Genomic DNA, 21,181 nt, shown 5'->3' with positions numbered 1-21,181 from the left:
CTTAAGATTACATTTGCATACGGAAACACAACTTTATATGGATTAGTATTATTATTTTTATTGAAACAAAACTTTAAAATTATTACATTAAGATAACAGCCTGTGGATTGTTAAACTTGATTTTATTATGCATACACATAAAAAGCACAGGGGAATAACTAAAGTAATAAAATTTTTGAAACAATAAAAAATAAAAAATCTTCATAACTTTATGTTTTTTAAGGAAATGTGTGTGTGTGTGTGTGTGTGTGTGTGTGTGTGTGTGTGTGTGTGTGTGTGTGTGTGTGTGTGTGTGTGTGTGTGTGTGTAAATTCGGACTTAGGGTAATTACAAAAAACTAAATTATCTATCAACAGCATACAAAAAGAAATAGAATCTTAAAAAAAAACATGTATTTTTTTTCTGAATATAAAAACTTACCCTTGCTGTCCAATCTCCTGCTGTTAAAAAATATTTTGGAAAAAATGGATTCCGCTAAATTAAAAAGCAAACATAAAATACTTTACAAATAAAATTATAATTAAATAATAAGTATAAATAAATCTATTTACAAATAAATGTAATTAAATATAAAATTACCTATTGTTGTTCTTTATTAATAAAATTTTATATCAACAAAACATTACATTTATAACAACAATATTACATAAGTTGTAGTAATACAGGTTGGGCGGAAACATAGAATCTGAAATATTATAGTCATGATTTTGATTGGTGTCTCGGTCAAAAATGGATCTTTTAAAGGATTTTAATTGAGGCACCATTTTGGTCAAGAACTTTTAAAATTTGGAAAATTCTGGAAATATCATTTTTGTACTGATGTACGAATTTTTTACTAATTTTTTTTCACAACAACATTTTTTATAAAAAAAGGCAAAAATTATTTTTACTTTACAAATCAGAAAAACATTAGTTTACAGTAGAGAACTTCAAAAAGACTGATGTTAAAAAATACCAGATGAATAAGTTTTTGAGCATAAACAGTTACTGTTAAATATTTATATTATATGCTGACTCACACAAAATAAGGTCTTTTGAAATGAGACCATGTCACTATTTGAAAGGGTAAGAGCCATATAACAATGTGACAGCGACATAAAAGGGTAAACTCTAGTTGACATAACACTTGATGAGAGTTCTGAAGAACACCTGTATAAAAACATTGTTATAAAAGCTGTAAAGTTAGACTTTCATGATGTTTAGAACATCTCATATTGGATTAAGTGGTTTGTCTAGATAGTGTGAGGATTAGAGGAAAGGTTCATTGAGATAAACTGAGATAAAATACAAGAATAAGTGACCTGAGAATCATGGGCATTACCTTAGATAATGTCCATTAAGAAGACATTAAAGAAGAGTGTTGTCCATGAAAGACAACTTTTGTGCTACGATTAAAATGAAATGATTTAATAATTTTAAACTTTATCATTCAAAGATAGTTTACAGAAAAGACCAGACAAAAGACCAGACCAAAATTGAAAGTGTTTGATATGTAAAAAAAAAAAGGTTCTCATCTTGTTGCTTCCATTCAATGTATAAAAAAATCTTTTCTGTTATTATGATTAACTAACCAGAAGTTAAACTAGAGGAATGGAATCTGCAATGATTACCAGAGAGTAATTGAACTTAAGATAACAAAAATTTGTTAATTTAAAACATAGAGATCTTGGTAATAATAGCAAAAGATTTAATCGAGAGATATTTGAATATAATCTCGAGTATTTGAATATAATCTCAAAATAATCTCGAGAGTTTTTAAAAATAAGAGCAACATTAAATACTTAGCTAAAAATGACAGACTGGACAAACCCTACCTTGACCAATTTCAAAATCCTACCCTGACTGGACAAATAGTGAGAGGGGTCGGAGCTACCAGATTTTTAAAAAAATATTTCAAAAAGTTTTTTGCTTTAAAATTTTCAAGTCTTAACATTATCTATACTTTCACCAAGACCAACATCAAAAAATTTTAAAACATCATATAAAAATTTAGGACTGAAAAAAAAAAAATTTTAGTGTAATCCTTGGCATATCTGAACATCTGAATTATAAAGTTATATTCACTTATCTTTCTAACAAACTGGTTTCACTCGTTTTCAACAAGGACTTAATGAAAACAAGTTTTTGTTGAAAATGAGTTTCAACAAAAACTAGCTTTCAACAAGTTATTCATTTTTCAAATTTATGGCAATCAAAAAAGTTATACTTTTTTGATCGCCATAAACCAATAACAAGGGCACATTATTTCAAATTAAAATCTGCTTCTGTTTATTTCCAAGATATGAAATAAACTGAATTAAAATGAAAATTATGGAATAAACTGGGATTGCAATTTATAAATTATGTATAATATAAATTATGCATAACTTAAAAAAATTCTGGATTTTTTTAAAAAACTCAAAAAAATTTTTTTTTTGCCTCTAACAGTTGCAGCATTAATAGTCAAATAACTTTTATATTTTAAAAGGAATTAATATATATAAATGTTTTTTTTTCACTAGTAGGGTTATGGTTAGGGTAGTAAAAAAAATTATTTTCTTCTCAACTTTTGCTGTAAAGTGTTGATTTTAATAATTCTATTGCTGGTGATACAGGTCTTAGAGGTAGTGCTAAAAGTTGATTTTTTTGCTCAGTACTATCAATAGTGATTTGTTGATTGATTAGTACTATCTGTAGTATTTTCTGGTTAATAATTATGTGATAAATTATTTTCCTTCCAGGGTTAATTTATAGACAGATAAACATCAAATTTTTTCCAACAAAGCATCAATTGTTGGGAATGAATTAACTTGTATTTGTATTTTTTGGGAGTTTCATTTTTGTCTTTTGTATACTTGCAGAAAATACCAAAAATGATGAAACAGCATTAAATTTTAAAATGGACTATACAATGATCAAGAAAAGGAATTGTTTATCTGGGATGTAGTAATTATAGTTTGATTTTTAAAAATGTTTTTTAAAGATACAAATTTGTTTGGATAGAGGAAAGTTTTCTTATCTCAAAGCAACAATCTATCTTTTACGCAGTTCAAAATTTTGAAAAAGAAATTTATGGGAAGGTTTTTGCTGTATTTTACATGTTTACTAGAAAATCCATATACAGACAAGACATACTTTAAAAAAATCACATTGTGGTGTTAAAATAAAATTATAAAAGCAAAGGTTTCATGTTGGAAACAAAGTCACCAAAAATATCAATCTTTCTGATATTCTAGGATACTAGTAATAAACATTCTTTCTTCATACTTTCTCAAGACCCAAAAACTTCTAAACAAGTTACTGTCTTTACTGAAAGATATGAATAAATACATCAGACTCTAAGGAATCGATTCTAGCAATAGGTAAATGTGTATATAAATTTCACTACCAATTTCTATTGTTAAAAAGTAAATGTGTATATACATCTCTCTATTTATAGCTAAAATTTTTATTTGAATTAACTTAAGCAAAATGTAATTGTGTATTACAGTTCTTAACAAACACACAACAATGGAAATTGCAAGATTGATATGATTTAGAAAGAAGTTGTATTTGTTCCTAAGTCATGAAAACTAATACAAGAGATTTCTGTACATAGAGAACTTGACCCCTACAATTGCTTATAAGGTTTACTGAAAATTAAAATGAACATTTTCAACCCAGAAAAGCAACAAATAGAAAACAGAAACAGAAATACTACAGTGGTAAATACATTTCTAACGTGAAGTACAAGAAAGTAACCAGAATTTGGAGAGACTAATTAGAATATTTAAGCTGAATATGTTAAATTCCCAGTTACAACAGACCTGAAGGTTATCAAATACTGGAAATTTCAGTAAGCTAAACATCAAGTATTTTATGTAATTCTGGAGGATTCATTTATAGAAATAGCAAAAACTGATTGCTTTTTATTGTTTGTTATTTGATATAAAAATAAGATTTGATTCACTACTTATAGCCTTTTTGCCACTAACACTAATTTTAAATGTAGGAATGTATGGGCACATGGAGAAAAGTAATCTTGCTAATACTGTGAAGGAGATAAAGAAGACACAAATGGACTGTTGAGGACTTTTCAAAGTTTGACTGATTTGTATCACAAATTTATTGACCATGTTTAAACTTATAAGCACATGAAAGTCTATAAAAATGCTGATAGGCTATGCATAATTGAGGAGTTGGGAGAAACTCTTGTTGTTGATATAATTCCACCTCATGAACTACATTTGTTTCACATTTCAACATGAATAACTGATGTTCTGTCAGCTGAGGAATCAACTAAAAAGTTCCTAGCTAGTAAAATTGTAAAAAGGCATGGTTACAATAAAGGAGGATTTGATAGACCAAACTGTCAAAAGTACTTTCTTGCTTGGATAAACTCATAATCAACTTCTTCTAATGATACTATGTATTGAGACTTTGATGAAATTTTCAAAGGCTATTGAATAAGTTATTAAATTTATTTTCATTTATATATTTACAAATATAATATATTGGTTAATATATAAATATATATATATATTTTTTTGGAATGAAGCTTCCAGAAGAAATAATCAAGAATGTCATAGAAATGTGAAACCTTCATCAATATCTGATGAAATACACAACTCACAAGATCTGTCTAGGTTGGAAATTTTACATCATACAGCCACACCTTATCAAGTTTCTAGAAACAAACTGTTCACAAAAATATAAACAAGACTATGAAAAGTTTTGCAGTTTTGGAGCTAAGTAAATACGACAGAGAAAAGCTTTGTAAAACAGTTGTAACCTATTTTAGTATGAGTATGGCTCTTTAAAGTTTTTTGCATTGATGTAAAAAAATGCAAGCAACCACAATTATATTAGGAGTTACTAGAAAAAAAATAGAGCTATAGAGCAAGGAAACGGTTGACAGAAGACTTGGAAAGTTGTAGGTTGTATTAGTCAGGAAAACATGAAGATGGGAGTTCTAAAGGGTTAAAGTGCGTGGAAAAAAACTAGATAAATAAAAGTTATTAGAGCATGCAGGGATAGATAAAGTAAACAAATGAGACTTTGCTAAATAATGAATTAAGTGAGAATGAGTTTTAGTTGATGGAACTAAGAATAAAAGATGATAGCTCATTTGAGCAGCAACCATGATAATATTTGTAGAAAAGAGAAAGATACTTACAACGATGGGAAAGAGACTCAAGCTTAGAAGATAGAGAGGGTCCAACAATGTTTACAATGCATGTTTTAGATCTTGAAGAGCATCACTAAAAAAACCAGCCCAAATTTGAAAAACAGTATTTCATACAGGGACAAAAAAAAGATTTGCAGAGATAAAGAATGGAATCAGGAGTAATATAATGACAAGCATAATAAAGAGAAGCAAACTTAGCAGATGCTAATTTATCAATCAATTGCATACATGGTTACCATGAAAGGTCAGCAGGAAACGATAATCCAAAAAGAGGTAAAGAAGAGGACTCAGTGAGAGGGTTGCTGTTCATTAATATTGGAATGTAAACAGTATTGCAATAGTTGTTTGCAGTAAATAAATGAGTTTTATTAGAATTAAAATTTTCAAGCCACTGCAAGCCCCAATCTGTTACAGAAGTGAGATCAGATTCAAGATCAGCCTCTTCTAAGCAATAGAAAAGAGAAGACAGGAGTAAAAAGTTGAGCAAAATAAGCAAAATGAGCTACTTTAGATGTAAGGTTGTCAGAAAGATCATTAATTTAGATAAGTAACAAAACAGGACCAAGGATAGAACATTGAGGTTACTGGAAGAACATTGAGGTTACATTGAGGTTACCCCAGAAGATACTGGAAATGAAGAAGAGTGTCGGCCTTCAAGGATGACTTTATTGAAGCAATTAAAAAGAAGCAATTTGATAATCGCAAAAACTTCCCCAGATACACCATATGAAGCAAGCTTTTGGAGAAGGCCAGAATGCCAAACCTTGTTGAAAGCTTTAGAAATATGTCAAGAGCAATAGCTCTAGCCTCATGATCTTTATCTAATGCACTATAAATTCTATCAGTTACAGCAGTTAGCAAGTCAGCTGTAAAGTGAAAGGATCAAAAACCCTATTAATTGAAGTTACAATACGGTTTTTTACGGTATGGATCTATTAAAATAACTTACTAGACAGTAAGTTATTTTGACTCAAGATGGGATGTGAGAAAAGGATGTTTAGAAATTACATCATATATAGTTAAGATTGGAGATTGTTTTAAATACTTTATAAAAATCACAACTTTAAAACATTACATTGAAAACAAAATATTTAAAATTTAAGATTAATCTAGAACTATTTAAATTGCATCTATCTTGTTTATTTCAAGAGATATTTCAATTTTTATATAATTAGACTTCTTCTACATTTTAAAAACTTTTTTAAAAATGTAGAAGCTTTTTTTTTAAAATGAGCAAAAATCCAAGTAAGGAACAGTTTTTATTTTGTTCTTAATGAAATCCATTTCATTCCTAATGTATTGATGTCTTTTAACATATCTCAAATACCTTTTAGTTAAACTTAAAACACATAAATTAGAGCAGTGAATAAGATAAAAATAAAATAAATAAGATACAAACAAAACTAAAACATAAATAAAACAATTAAATGAAACTTTGAGTTTTTTGTAATTTTTTTAAAAACTGAAATTCTTAAAACATAACTACACTTCCAATCAAAGGCTGCTACATATATCCAAAATTGCTTTCACAATTTATTTGGCATAAACTGAAGTTTATTAATTTGATCACTCATTTCTGATGAATCTTTATTGATGAAATACTGTGTAAAATGAAAAAAATTTGATAATGATTTTCGACTCATTTATTTTCTAAAGTATATAAAGATTTTAATAAATATTAACGTTTATTATTTATGAATAACATTAATTTAAAGAATTTTGAACTTCAATAAACAAATATGAAAAAAAAAAATATCAAAAGCATTTTATTAAAACATGATATTATTGATAAAAATGATTTTAATAGTAACCTGCAAAAATTGAAACTTAAATACCTGCAGAGCATATCCAGTATGTTGATTATAAGAAGCCACTATATTGTCACCAGGATTTTTAGCTTTCTTATGACAAAGTAAAGCAGCACCTTGTTTAGTTCCTACCATAAATTTGGTTGGCATAGTAGGTTCATAGTCCAAAACAAGGCCACCCATTGGTTTATTTTCTTTTGAATTTTTAACCAAATAAAGCATTTCTGCAGGTTCAACCAGTTTACGAATATCCCATCAATAATTATATCCATCAATACTTGTGCTAAAACATTCAGTTCCTAAATCAAAGACAATGCCAAATTCAAGAAAATATTTAAAAATATCCAATGCACATCCAGTTAGCACATTAAAAAATTAGATATTTCTTTTTTTGAGCGCTTAAATCCTAAGTCACTGAACTTAACCTTAACTTAATAAAAAGGTTATGCTAATGGGTGACTTTAATATGGACTTACTAATCTACAATGAATCCTTTATTATTTCTGATTAACTTGATTCTTATTGTATCTGATTACAATGATGTTCTTACTTTTTTTTCTTAATACCAATTCAACCAATGCAAGTAACCTGTAATTCTAAAACAATTATTGATATCCTCTTTTACAATTTCCAAATTCCTGTACTTATTTATAGCAACCTAACAATATCAATTTCAAATCACAAGGCACAGTTTGTTGGCATTTCTAGTACTTCTATTAAAAGAAAAAAATTCATAACAACTAAATGATCATTTAAGGATTTCAATGGTAATGAATTTATTCAGCATATTTCTAAAATTGACTGAGAGTTTCATATTAAAAATGGTGATGTCAATGAATCTACGAACTTTTTTTTTAAAAAAATTAACACAGTCCTTGATCATTAAAAAAAATTTGAACTCAAATTCAAACCTTGGATCACTAATGGAGTTCTGTCACAAATTAAAGATAAGCTCTACAAAAAATATATATAATCTTAAAATTCTAGCACAGTAAGTCAACTATTCAATGAATTTAAGATGAATTACAGGAATAAGACTATTTAGGAACTTATTAGGAATTTCCAAAAAGTCATACATCTTCTTCTTTAACAAAAACCTCAACAATACAAAAAATACATGGAAAGGAATAAAAGAAATTATTAAAATCAAACCCAACACCAATTAAATTTTACATTCTCAAATCTAATGGTAACACTATCTCAGACAGTATGGCTGTTGCTAACATTTTTAACAACAACTATGAAACAATGCAACAGCCAAAAGTAAAATGATTAAAATACTCTACAAAATGATAAAAGTTTAGATGCAAATAGTATCCCCACATACCGTCTTAAACTTATTTCTCATATTATTTCCTCTGATGTTAAGCCTCTCTTGACCATACTGAATAATTCTTTTAATAAAGGTCTTTTCTAGATTTTTATAAGATAGCCAAAGTCATTCCTATTCATAAAAAGAGTTCTCTAATAGACCACTCAAATAATTGACTAATTTCTCATCAACTTAACATTAACAAAGTATTTGAAAACACCATGCACAAAAGACTCTATAGCTTTCTTCATGTCAAAATCAATTCAAAATCAATGTCTCAACAAACATCTCTACAATCATTTCAAAATCAATGTCTCTACAAACATCAGTATGGATTTCATAGCAAACACTTCACAACTCATGCACTTACTAAAATAACTGAAACAATAAGAAAAGCTCTTGACAATAAACTTTTTGCTTGTGAAGTGTTTCTTGACTTAAAGAAACCTTTTGAATCCGTTGATCATTGTATCCTCCTAAGTAAATTGGAACACTATGGTGTTCAAGGTATTGCTCTTTATTGGTTTTCATTATATCTTCTTAATAGATCGCAATTTGCCTCCATCACTGATGCCAAATCTTTGTCAATAAAATACTCCACAGGTGTATCTCAAGATCATTCTGTATTAGGACCATTGCTTTTTTTATTTTTATAAATGATCTTAACATCTTTCTAAAATCTTCAACAGCATACCATTATGCTGACAACACCAACTTACTCATAACAAATCATTAAAAAAAATTAACAAAAATATTAACCATGATCTTCTTCAACAGCTGCGCTATAACTAACTAAGTTTTAATACCAACAAAACTAAACTCATCTTTTTCAAATCAAATCAATCTTAAATATATAAAATCTAAACTTTAGTTTGAGTAGTCAAAAAATCTTTCCCACAGTTTGATTAAAATATCTTAGAATTAAAATTGACTCAAATCTTTTTCCTCTCATCTTAAAAACTTAGCAGCAAAATCGTGCAGATAAAATGGGATGCCAAAATTCTTCACTATGTTAATTATGAAACTTTACTCAAGATACCATGCAATTTTTGGATAACATCTAAAATATGCTTGTCAGGTTTGGGGACAAAGCTAACCTTGGACTTTTTTAAGATTATCTAATCTACAAAACAAGGCTTTAAAAATAATATACTTTTAATAATATCATTTTAATTCTGACGTCCTCTACTTTTTTTCAAAAATCTTTTGATAGAAAGTAAATGATCTTTGAGTAACTTTAAATTATCTACCTTAAATTGTTGTTTGGTAAAATACAGTGACAATTCACAAACCAATACAAAGTATCGTTAAATAACTCACCTCTTCATCTTTGATCACTTAACTCTATATCACTATTTTAAAACTGCCTTTTTGGCTATTTGTTAGAAAAATACTGTTGTTATTCAAAATATATTGAAAAATACTGATGCTATTGTTATTAGTATGATTATTATATGTGAAGTTCATATTATTTACATTTTAATAATATTTTTATTATTGTCATTACTACGTATTAATAATAATATTGTTTAATATTTATCCGTCAATATTACTATTATTATTGTTATTACTATTATTCTTGTTGTTATTGTTGTTGTTATAATTACTAATATAATCATTATTATTTTCATTACTATATTTAATTGTATTATTGTTATTATTATAATTCTCTTCGTTAAAGTTACATTAATATTATATGATTGCTATTATTATTTAATTGGTGTGTACATTAGATTAGTACATGTACTATTGGTAAATAAAGTTACATTAATATTATATGATTGCTGTTATTATTTAATTGGTGTGTACATAAGATTAGTACTCGTACTATTGGTAAATAAACATGAAATGTAAAGACTTTTATTTCATAATATATTTTTATTGTTTTTTGTTATTATTATATTCATATAAAAATAAATAGTTTGATTGGATTGTAATGCAATGGGTCAATTTTTTTTTTATGTGTTAAGATATTGGAAAAAACATGAATAATTTTTTCTATTAAAAAGTCTTTCGTAGATGCAGTGTTTAAAAAATGTTTACTAAAAAATAGTTTTACTAAAAACTCATCAAATTGGCACTTTTTTTCCTTATTGTAGCCTATGGTAACTCAATCATTAAAAAAGAATTAGACATAATATAGACTTAAAAATAAAACATAAAATTTGGTGTTACTTTTCTTACGGGCATATAAACAGGATAGATATAAGAAATAGTGTCTATCACTAGGAATTCACAAAAAAAATTCAAAAAAATATTGCTATTTTTTATCGCACATAATGCAACTAATATAAAATGAAATGAATTTTAAAAATGGTCAGCAAAAGTTGTGGGTGTGGGGTATATTTCCCTCATATTGCTCAAAAAAACAAAAATGAGTATTAATTTTTATGTGTTATAATCTTGGTCGTATAATTAATTGGTATAGAAATAACCAAGATATAAGTCTTCTTAATTATTTGCTTTTTAAATGTGTTATATTTATCTATAATCATTTTGGCATCCTAAATATCTCAATAAATAAATAAAACACTTCTTTGAAATGATCTAAAACATATATAAAAAGATGTTCTATACTACAACTAGTCAATCAAAAAAAAATTCTTTTTTTAAAACCATGCTTTATGCAAGCAGAATTCTATTGGCCTAGAAATTCTTTTTTTGTTATCTTTTGTAGAAGGAAAAATTACTGTTACGTTTTTAAATTTTTTTTTTATTAATTCAGTGTTCTTATGGGGAAATACAAATTAAATTTTTGTTAACTTAATTAACTTTTTTTGGTCAAATTTTTCCATTTCCTTGTATTGTCATCGAAAATGATTAAGTGTGCAAAATTTGAGCAAAATTGGTTGAGAAAAAAGCTTTCAAAAATTGATTTCAAATTTTGTGGCACACAAACATATATATATAGAAAGTAACCTTATATAAAGCATGGAAAAATATTTTAAACAAAAACAATATCAATTCCATTACAATAATAATCTACATGAGTTCAAATAGTATTAAAATGTATAAGAGCTGCCTTTGCTAAGAGATAAAAATATGGAATTTTATTGCAGGAAAGATCAGTTATAAGACATGTAAACAAATATTTATTAAAATTAAAAGTATTTCAGCCTATTCTACAATACTATTGTTCTATGAAAAATATGCAGTTGATAAACTTGTAATAAATTGAAACATTACAAAAGACATTAGAATATTTAAAAAATTATTTTCAAGTACTTTACCAATAAGATTTGTTGATGTATTATAAATTGTATAAATATGTATGAGATAAATTGTTTGTTAAGATATTTGGATAGGACAGAATCAAATTCTAAAACATCTGCAACAAATTGTGAGAATATAGGTGCATGTTAAAATATCACGAACATTTTAAATTTTATTTTGAAACTGTGATTTTTTTAAAATATGGTATAACTGTTGAATTAAAACTAATTAATAATTGCCACAACCTGTGCCATTATTATGCCTTTTAGCTATAGAAAGTCAAACAATACCAGACATTTGTAACAGTTGCAATGCAAACCCAAAAAATACCTAAAAATCTGACGTCAATTTTAAAAAAAAAAACTTAGATATTACCAGGGTTTCTGTAGCAGCTATTAGATATGATGTATCTAATCAAGCAGCTATAAGGTATGATGTATCTAATCAAGTAGCTATCAGGTATGATGTATCTAATCAAGCTGCTATCAGGTATGATGTATCTAATCAAACAACTATCAGGTATGATGTATCTAATAGATACTAGATATTATTATAGATACTAGATACTATTAGATAACTCATGCTTTTGCAAAAGATACTTTACTTTTTTTTTTTTTTAAACATCTTTGCTTCCAACAAGGCTGCAAGCAACCATTAATTAAAGTTGGAGGTTACTTGAAGAGAAAAGATGAAGATTGTAGAGCAAGATAACGAATGACAGACGACTTAAAGGACAGCAAATTATTTGAATCAGCAAATTCAAAAGAATTGATGTTTGAGCAAAAAGACTAGAAAATAAGAGTTTTTGGAGCACTTAGGAACAGTCAAAGAAAAAGGATGAGACTTAATTGAATGACAAGTAACGCAAGAATGAATTTTAGTAGATGGCACAAGAGACGCTAGCTCTTTAGAGCAGTGCCCATTATAGTAAGTAACATTACGACGATGTGATAATGGTTGGAGGTTGGCTGCAAGAGCAGATCCAACTATGTTTACAATGCGTTTTTGCACCTTGTCTAAAAGAGAAAGGGCATCATTAGAAGATCTGCCCCAGATATGGCAACAGTGTTCCATACAAGGCAAGATTTGAGATTTATAGAGATAGAGAATAGAATCCGAAGTAATAAAGTGTTGAGCTTGATAAAGAGATGCAACCTTAGCAGATGCTAATTTTGCAACAAATTTGATATATGGTTTCCAAAAAAGATCAGAAGTAAGGGTTAATCCTAGAAAACTTTTTATAGAAAAGTTTTGATATTTTTGTGATTACAACAAAATACAAACAAAGTAAAACCAAAATAATTAAAAACATTCGAGGTAAGGCTGAAAAAGCATCAATAAAAGATAATATTTAATAAATCTTCTTTGATTGCAGAAAAGATTTAATCTAAAATTTAACGGATTTAGTAAATGAGAGGGTAAGACAATAAAAAATACATTAGTTGCAATAAAAAAAAATCAAAATCCATGAGAAATAGCTGATAATCTTTGCTAATGAACTTTGGATATTGGAGACTCTTTAGTTGCAATTGGTACTCAACTAATTTAAACACTGGTTGATAAGGAGTAGTTATCCATAACATTAAAAACTGGGTTTAAAAATTGGGTTAAAAATTAATTTGGACAACTCTATCTGATTGATATTTTATAATTTAGCTTGATGAAAAAAATTTTCCAAAATTTAACTTTTTTGGTACTATTGGAAAACAAATAGGTAAGGTTACAAGCTTTTAAGTCAAGATAGTGAATTTCCTGTGAATGCCATAATTGAACTTGATTCTGAAGTTTTAAAATTCCTTTGATAGCATAGCGAATTTCCTGTGATTACCATGATTGAACTTGATTGTTTAAAATGTTTTACCTTAAATAACCTTGGAAAATAAGTTTAGAGTTGATTAAACTTATCAAAACAAATTATTTATTGAGATATTAACAAAAAAAAATTCATTTTTAATGCCATTTTATTTTTTTCCAAAGAAAGTTCAAGATTGTGAAATTTTCTTTTGAAAGAAATCTGGTCTGATTAAAGCGTTCAATTTGGATGGATGGATAAAAATAATTATTTTTATTGGCATATTCGGTATTATTGTTAAAGTTAAATTATATTTTATTATTTTTTTTTTTTATGTAAAGTATAAAAAAACTTTTTCTTTTTTTAAAAAAGAAACTTCAATGATAACTTGCTAACTTAGTATTATTATTAGAATTTATTTTAAACTATGAAAAGTTTTTAAAATGTTCCATTGGTTGAACGGAGGATCTTATAAATTTAAAAACCAAAAATAACATTTTGAGGATTAAGTGGAAAATATGCAAATAGATTTGTTGGTGAAAACTAAATACTGTTTTTTTTTTTTTTTAGATAAAAGTAGTATTTGAGAACAGCCAGATCAAAGTTTAGTCGTCAAAAATGACATTTGAGAACCAAAAGGATTCATAAGCTGAAATGCAGCGAAAAGATATTATTACAATTGCCAATTAAAAGAGGAAAAAACTAAGCTTGTGCGTAAATTAAATTGTATACAAAAACCGTGTATTGAATTTAAAATTGTATATAAAAAAAATTAAATTGTATACATACCACTCATTAAACAAAGCAGATATTTTTATTTAATAAAGATTTAGCTGAATAGTAAGCCTAATATTAGGATAAACAGAAACATGACTAAAAAATTTTTTGTTAACATCTCAATAAATAATTTGTTTTGCCAGCTCTAAACTTATTACTTTATAAAAGTTGTTTTGGTAAACTCTAAACTTATTTTCTAAAGTTTATGCAAGATATGAACAACTTGTCTTTGCACTTGGAGATCCTTTTAAGAATAGCAACACATAATTTTTATGTCATAAAATAGACATAAAAATTATGTTCAATTTTTATGTCTATTTTATGAGTAATTCCATGTCAAATGACTCATAAATTTTCAAAAATGTCACCCTATATTTCAAATATTGCTGATTTTTATATAGTTGAGAGTGATTAGTAAAATAAGATTTCTTTGAAAATTTTAGTCACTGGCTCCAAGAAGATCCTAAAATATGACCATTTTACTTTTAACAGATGATGGCCAGGTCCCTCTTGTCCCCCTCAGGATTGCAACTTTAATTTAGAGGTTACAAGTCACATAGCTTTAAAACATTTAATTTTTTTATTTAAAAATTTGTACCTGGCTATTTTCAGGGGTGGCAAGTCCAATGAAATGATCAGAAACGTAAAAAATTATTTTTAAGTAACTGTATTTATCAATTTAAACAAATTTAAAAAATTTTTTATATACCTAATTTTGATGCTCAAGAAACCTATGTAGCCTTAATGACATCAAAAAAAAAATTATTACACATCATTCTATGTTCATTGATATTTCAAAAAATAAAAAGATTTTTATCTGCAAATATATGGATTCTCATATATGGATAACGGGACAAGGTCCCCACTTTTGTAGCAGAATATTTAATTGATTTTTCACTACCTTCCAGACTACCTGGAGCTCTGAAAATTTTAGCATTTCTTTAGTGCCAATAAACGTGCATGTTAAAGTTGTTTTCAGGGCACAAGACTACTGGAAAGGTGGGGGGGGGGACTGGGTAAAGGGCCCACTTTTTTATAGCGGAATCTTGTGATAGATTTTTCACTACTTTCCAGACAAACTGGAGCTCTGAAACTTTCAGTATTTGAGTAGTCCTGATAAATGTGTGTTAAAATTGTTTCCAGGGCAGATGACCAGAGGTTTCATAAAGCCGGGGCATTAGGGGAAGGGGGTTGGTCCATAAGGCCAGAGTACTGGAAAAGTGGTGTACTAATGCCCCACTTTTCTCCAAACATTATTTTTTTTTTGCATTTTTAACAAAGTAAAGATAACTTTGAAAATATTGTCTTCAAACATTTTTTTAATATTTGTTCCATTCGGTTTTAGATCTTTCTGTATTCAATGATCTTTCTTTAATTATTTAAAAAAAGTACATATGTTTATAAGATTTTTGGTTTGCAAGTATATGGATTAAAAACAGTTATCCATCTAAAATAATGATTTTAACAGAGTTTTACATTGTTTAATTTAAAACTTTTTGAACTAAAAAGAAAACACCCAGAATAATATTGATCTGTCAGACAACAACATTTGAAGAATACAAATTGATGATATCAGAGGTAATAAACAAATTAACACCTTATTCCTACATTACAAAATGTCAAGCAAGATACCTAAGGTAACAAAAGGAAAAGTTGACAAAGACTGCTGTAATGTCTAAGTTGATTTTGCAGAAAACACGTTTGTGATTCAAAATGAATCCAAAGTTACCATTGGTGCCAAAGTCAATAAATGTTAACCAATTTATTATTTATTATTATGTTGCCCTCTATTTATTAAACAAAAATGACCAGCTTAAAGAAAAATGGCTTTGCTTTATGCCAGAAGATAATGAGCATGACATTTGATAATGAACAGAAGACATTTGATAATGAACAAAAGACAGAAGATAATGAGCATAACATGACAGTTGCTTTTCTGTATGAAGGTCAAATACAAATAGTTAATTATTTACAAGAAAATCATCCTAATATTTTCAAAGATTCTTTATTTTTCAGATGGTTCAGATGGTACAGTATAAAAACCACAAAAACCTTTACAATATCTATCTCCATAAAGATGATTTTGACATTGATGCAGAGTGGACATTTTTTTGCTACAAGTCATGATAAGTCACCATGTGATGGTATTGGTGGCACTGTAAAACGATTAACTGCAAATGCAAGTCTATTAAACCTGATAAATGACCAGATATTGAATTGTATTAAAATGTTTGAGTGCTGTGCAAAAAATATTAAAAGAATTATTTTTTTGAAGATTAAAAAAGTAAGACAGAATTGCGCAACACTTTGAAAAAACGTTTTCAGATAAGTAGAACAATCCCTGAAACTAGAAGCTACCAACAATTTAGCCCAGAATCTATAGATACTATAAGCTTTAAATGAGCAAGTGAAGATTTTATTATAACAGGCATGTTTTCTTTTTTCTAATATTCAAAGTATATAACCTATTCACCAAATCAACATCAATACATCGAAGTTTGGTGAGTTTGTTCTGTGTAAATATGATACGTTTCACTGGATTGGAACGATGAATGTGGTAACATTTATGCACTCGCACGGTCCTTTTTGAAAAACTTTGGCCATTTAGAGCAGATGAGTGTTAGTTTCCCATTACCAACATAATTTGTATCATTGATGCACCTGTAACAACAACTGGACGTATGTATACTTTGATTGTTGATGCTTCTAAGCAAATCTTAACGCAATCTTGAGACTTTGCAATTTTGTAAATAATTAAATAAATCTTAAGACTTTGCAATTTTGTAAATAATTAAATAAAACAGAACAAGTACAAACCAAAAAAAATTTTGAAGACAATATTTTCAAAGTTGTCTTTACTTCAAAAGTATTTTGAGAAAAAAGGTGGGGCATGGCCATAGTGCCTTGGGCCATGGACCCTCTTGTCTTCTGCCCTGGAAACAATTTTAACATGGTTTCATCAGGACGGAAGGTAGTGAAAAATCTATTACAAAATTCCACTACAAAAAATGGGGTCCTCCCCCCTCCTTCCTTAATGTCTTAAGGACCTAAAAATAATTTTAAAATGCACATTTATTCTTTTTTTTTACAGAAATGCTAAAATTTACAGAAATGCTAAAATTTTCAGAGCTCTAGCTAGTTTGGAATATAGTGAAAACCAATTGCAATATTCTGCTACAAAAAAGTGGGGACGATGCCCCGTTATCCATATATGGAAATCCATATGCAGATCAAAATCTATATATTTTTTGAAAGATCAATGAGCATAATGAAGTATAAGATAAGTATAAAGATAGAAAGAGAAACAATATATGTATGTGTAACAATTTTTTTTTAATATCATCAAGGCCACATGGGTTTTTTGAGCATTAAAAACAGGGTATATATAAAAGTGCCTGAATTTAAATTGAATTAAAATTATTAAAATTTATTTAACCTAACTAATAGTACTACTTGCTAAACGAATAGCACTATTCAATAAACAAATAGCACTATTTAGTAAAGAACTGTTTGCTTAACAAATAGTACTATTTGTTAAATTTTGTTAAAATTTGTTAAAGATCATTAACAAATAATACTATTCACTAAACTATGGTACCAAAGTTGAATAACTATTCACTATTGACTATACCTTTAATGAAAACACTATTCACCAGTGCTTACTCCCATATCCAATATTGGAAAATATGACCCACCATAATGCACCTATATTTTAACAAAGAAAAATATTTTTGTTATAAATTAAAAAAATTAAACAAAGTTGACTTTTCAGTTTCAGGGAAAACAAAATAATGTTATTTCATTACCTTGATCATTGATTTTAACAAATAACATAACACATGCCATAATGCTTAAATTATTAGAAATGCAAAATAAGTTAATACATTTAGTTAAATAGAAGTACACTCATAAGTAAAAATATACCAGTTTTAGATTGAACAAACTTAACATCAAAAATTGGATTTTGGTGACTTCAAGCAATAGCAGGGCGTTAGCCAGGAAAATATTTTATACCGCGTTTTTGCGATATTGGGAATTTTTATCATTATTGTTCCCCAAAATATTCGGAATTTTTATAGAAATTTTCCTTTTACCTCTAAAAGAAAAAAGATCATTAAATTTTGAGAATTTTAAACCCATTGGGAATTCCGCGCTATACGAGGCGCCATTGGGCTAGCTAACACCCTGAATAGGTGTAACTTAAAAAGGTGTAGAACCTTTATAATTAGATAACCTATATAATTAGATATATAAATATATATTTAAGTATATAAAGATGTATATAAAAATACACATGTAAAATACAAATATATACACATACATATATACATACGCACAAAACTTAAAATTTGAGCAACCAAATAAGATAAAAGCTCTTGTGACTTGTGACTAACTCATTTCAGAGTTCTTACTGTTCCAGAGGTTTTGTATCTCTTCTTCATTTTTGAGTGTCTTGACTAATTACTTATTAAGTAATTATTCAAGACACTTTTCAAGTGTCTTGAACAAATACTTACCTTGCCCATTATATAACTCACTGAATTTTTTTGCTTGTTTTATTTAACTCATATTTTGATAGTTTAAATGCCCTTTTTACTGAAATGTCAAACAGATTATTTAAAATCTAATTTGACAACATCTACTATTACAATAACTGTGGAAATGATGTATGGAAATAATGGAGATGATCTTTGGTTTTTCTTAAGCAACATAGCTTAATCATAAAATTATTATACATATTGGGTTCAATTTACTAGTTAAAATTGCATTTTAAAAACAAGTTTCTGAAATAAATTAAAATATTCATTTTTACTTTATACAAAGTTCGCCTTTTTAGCTCTTATGCTTGCAAAATAGTTAATTAATGCTGAATAGTTGAGTCTGCAAAATTGTTAATTAATGCTGAATGGTTGATTTAAGAAGCAATATCATTTTCGATGAAAATTTTTGTAAATCCAACAAGTCTGTAATAGCTTTCATTTTTGATGCGGTAGTGGTGTAGTGGTAAAGCGTTCGCTTCATAAGCAAGAGGTTCCAAGTTTGATTCCCACCACACCTCTGGTAGTACCACGCTCAACTTGTTTCTGAATCAGTTTAACATTTAATTGAGGGGGGGGGGGAATGGGTAGTTGTCCATCACCCTCCACAGAATGAAATTTGTTATTTAGTACATCGGCAAATAAAATTGGATCATTAAAAATACAACTATTATTTTTGATAGCTTTTATAAAATTTTTTACAGCTTTTTGATTATTAATATAACGATAAAGGAGTTGAGGATTTTTTTTGGGTCTTGTGAACAAGATTTATTTCATATTATTTTCTGGCTTTCAAAATTTCATAGTTAACTTGTGTGCAGCATTCTTTGTATAATAATTTTAATTTTTTTGTCACTCCAGTTTAAAGCACAATTTATAGCAGTATAAAAAATACAAATAGAATTATAAAAGGCTACTATGTTGTATCGATGATTAAAAGTGAATTTCTCAAAGAAAAAAGTTCTGAAAATTGTAATTCCAAACAAAAAATTGATTTTCCTATGAATAGAAGATGTTTATCAGAAAATATTATTTATAAATGCATTGTTTCCTCAAAAAAAAACTGATAAAAAATTTATTGGCATAACTGAGAGCAAATGGAAAGAATGTAACACCATCCACAAACAATCTTTTAAACATAAAAAGTACTCAAAGGAGACAATGCTATCAAAATATATATCGCAATTTAAAGAAAAAAATATTAGTTTCAAATTAAACTGGTGTATTCTAAAAATCGCACATGCCTATAGTAATATTTCCATAAAATGTATGCTATGTTTGCAAGAAAAACTTGAAATTATTACCTATTTGGATCAAGAAAATTTTCTAAACAAAAAATCTGAATTAATTTCTAAATGCAGAAGGGTCAAATCATTATATTTCAACCAATTTAAAGAAAACTTTGTGGGGCACCATCTCTGATTTTCCTGATTTTTACATATTGTTATGTGCATCATGTAGATAGATTAAATTTTAAATTTCAGACTTCCAAGTACAACGGTTCGGAAATTATAGCCTTACAAACATGACACAGTGGCCCCCCTCTATTCACAAATGGTCAAAACAGACTACTTTAGAGCTGTATAACTTTTTTCTCACTTTCAACAAGTGTCTCATTTTTTCTAGAACTATTTTCTGGATAGTTCTCTCTTTAAAAAAGTGGTTTTTATTAACTTGTGTTAAATTAGAAAAAAATTATGACCTCCTCAACTTTGGAAAAAATTATAAAATTGCTAAAATATGCCAAAATGAAACTAACTGTAGCATTATTCTGTTCATCCACAAGTCTTTACAGATAGCTTTTCTGATTAGCTACTGCTGTCTGCAATAAACGGGCAAAATATAGGCAGCTTGTTGCAGTTTAGAACTTAAATATATCTAAAAGCAAAATGTCCACTCGCCTAAAAAGTCCAATTTTCAGCCATTTTGAGATGCTTGTAAATTTTTCTAACACTTTGTTTTGATCTAAGATTAACAGCATATAAGACCATTAGACCTAACTATCTGAAAATGCAAACATTATAAACTTGTCAAATCCACACCAAAAATGCCAGCATTTTTAAATTCCCTATTTTTCAATCATCAACGGTTGTATGTGTTACTAGAAACCAGTGCCCCTCTAATCTGCCAACTGGCCTATGTAAAGGGTGCAACTAATTATAAGTCATTTCTTAATAAAAAGAAAGATATGGTTGGTTGTCCTCTCCTTGATCTGGTCTTTATAGTAGATAGGGGCACATATAAAGGGGGCAGCAACTTTTTAGAGACCATTATGGTTCAAATAAAGGTCTCTAAATTATTTTAGATATTTAGGTACTTAATACCTAAATATCTAAATTAATTTCAAAATGAACCGATTATTTCTTTAAATTCTATTTTATTAAAGGTAATCAGTGGTGTTTATGTGGTCTGGACCCCTCCTCCCCCCACTCACTAAGGTGAGGGTGATGGGGGAGGGGGTTTGGGATGGCACTAATTTAGGTCTAATGGTCTTATATGCTGTTAATCTTAGATCAAAACAAAGTGTTAGAAAAATTTACAAGCATCTCAAAATGGCTGAAAATTGGACTTTTTAGGCGAGTGGACATTTTGCTT

General features: G+C 27.9%; 1 protein-coding gene across 1 annotated transcript in view; it reads right to left on the bottom strand.

The window, feature by feature from the left end:
* The window catches only part of LOC136090255 (dynein intermediate chain 3, ciliary-like), a 30,438-nt gene extending 12,662 nt beyond the window's left edge, over positions 1-17,776 (bottom strand). Inside the window, exons 1-3 of the mRNA XM_065816501.1 lie at positions 17,680-17,776; positions 6,982-7,253; positions 421-474 (exon numbers count right to left, since the gene is read on the bottom strand). Coding sequence (XP_065672573.1) covers positions 421-474; positions 6,982-7,176 — 249 coding nt within the window. The 5' untranslated portion in view covers positions 7,177-7,253; positions 17,680-17,776. The remainder of the gene's footprint in view (positions 1-420; positions 475-6,981; positions 7,254-17,679) is intronic.
* Positions 17,777-21,181: the final 3,405 nt, after the last annotated feature.

Source organism: Hydra vulgaris, chromosome 13 (genome assembly GCF_038396675.1).
Source record: "Hydra vulgaris chromosome 13, alternate assembly HydraT2T_AEP".
NCBI classification, from domain to species: domain Eukaryota; kingdom Metazoa; phylum Cnidaria; class Hydrozoa; order Anthoathecata; family Hydridae; genus Hydra; species Hydra vulgaris.
Note: the sequence above shows the minus strand (reverse complement) of the source record. Positions and strands in the feature narration are given on the sequence as shown.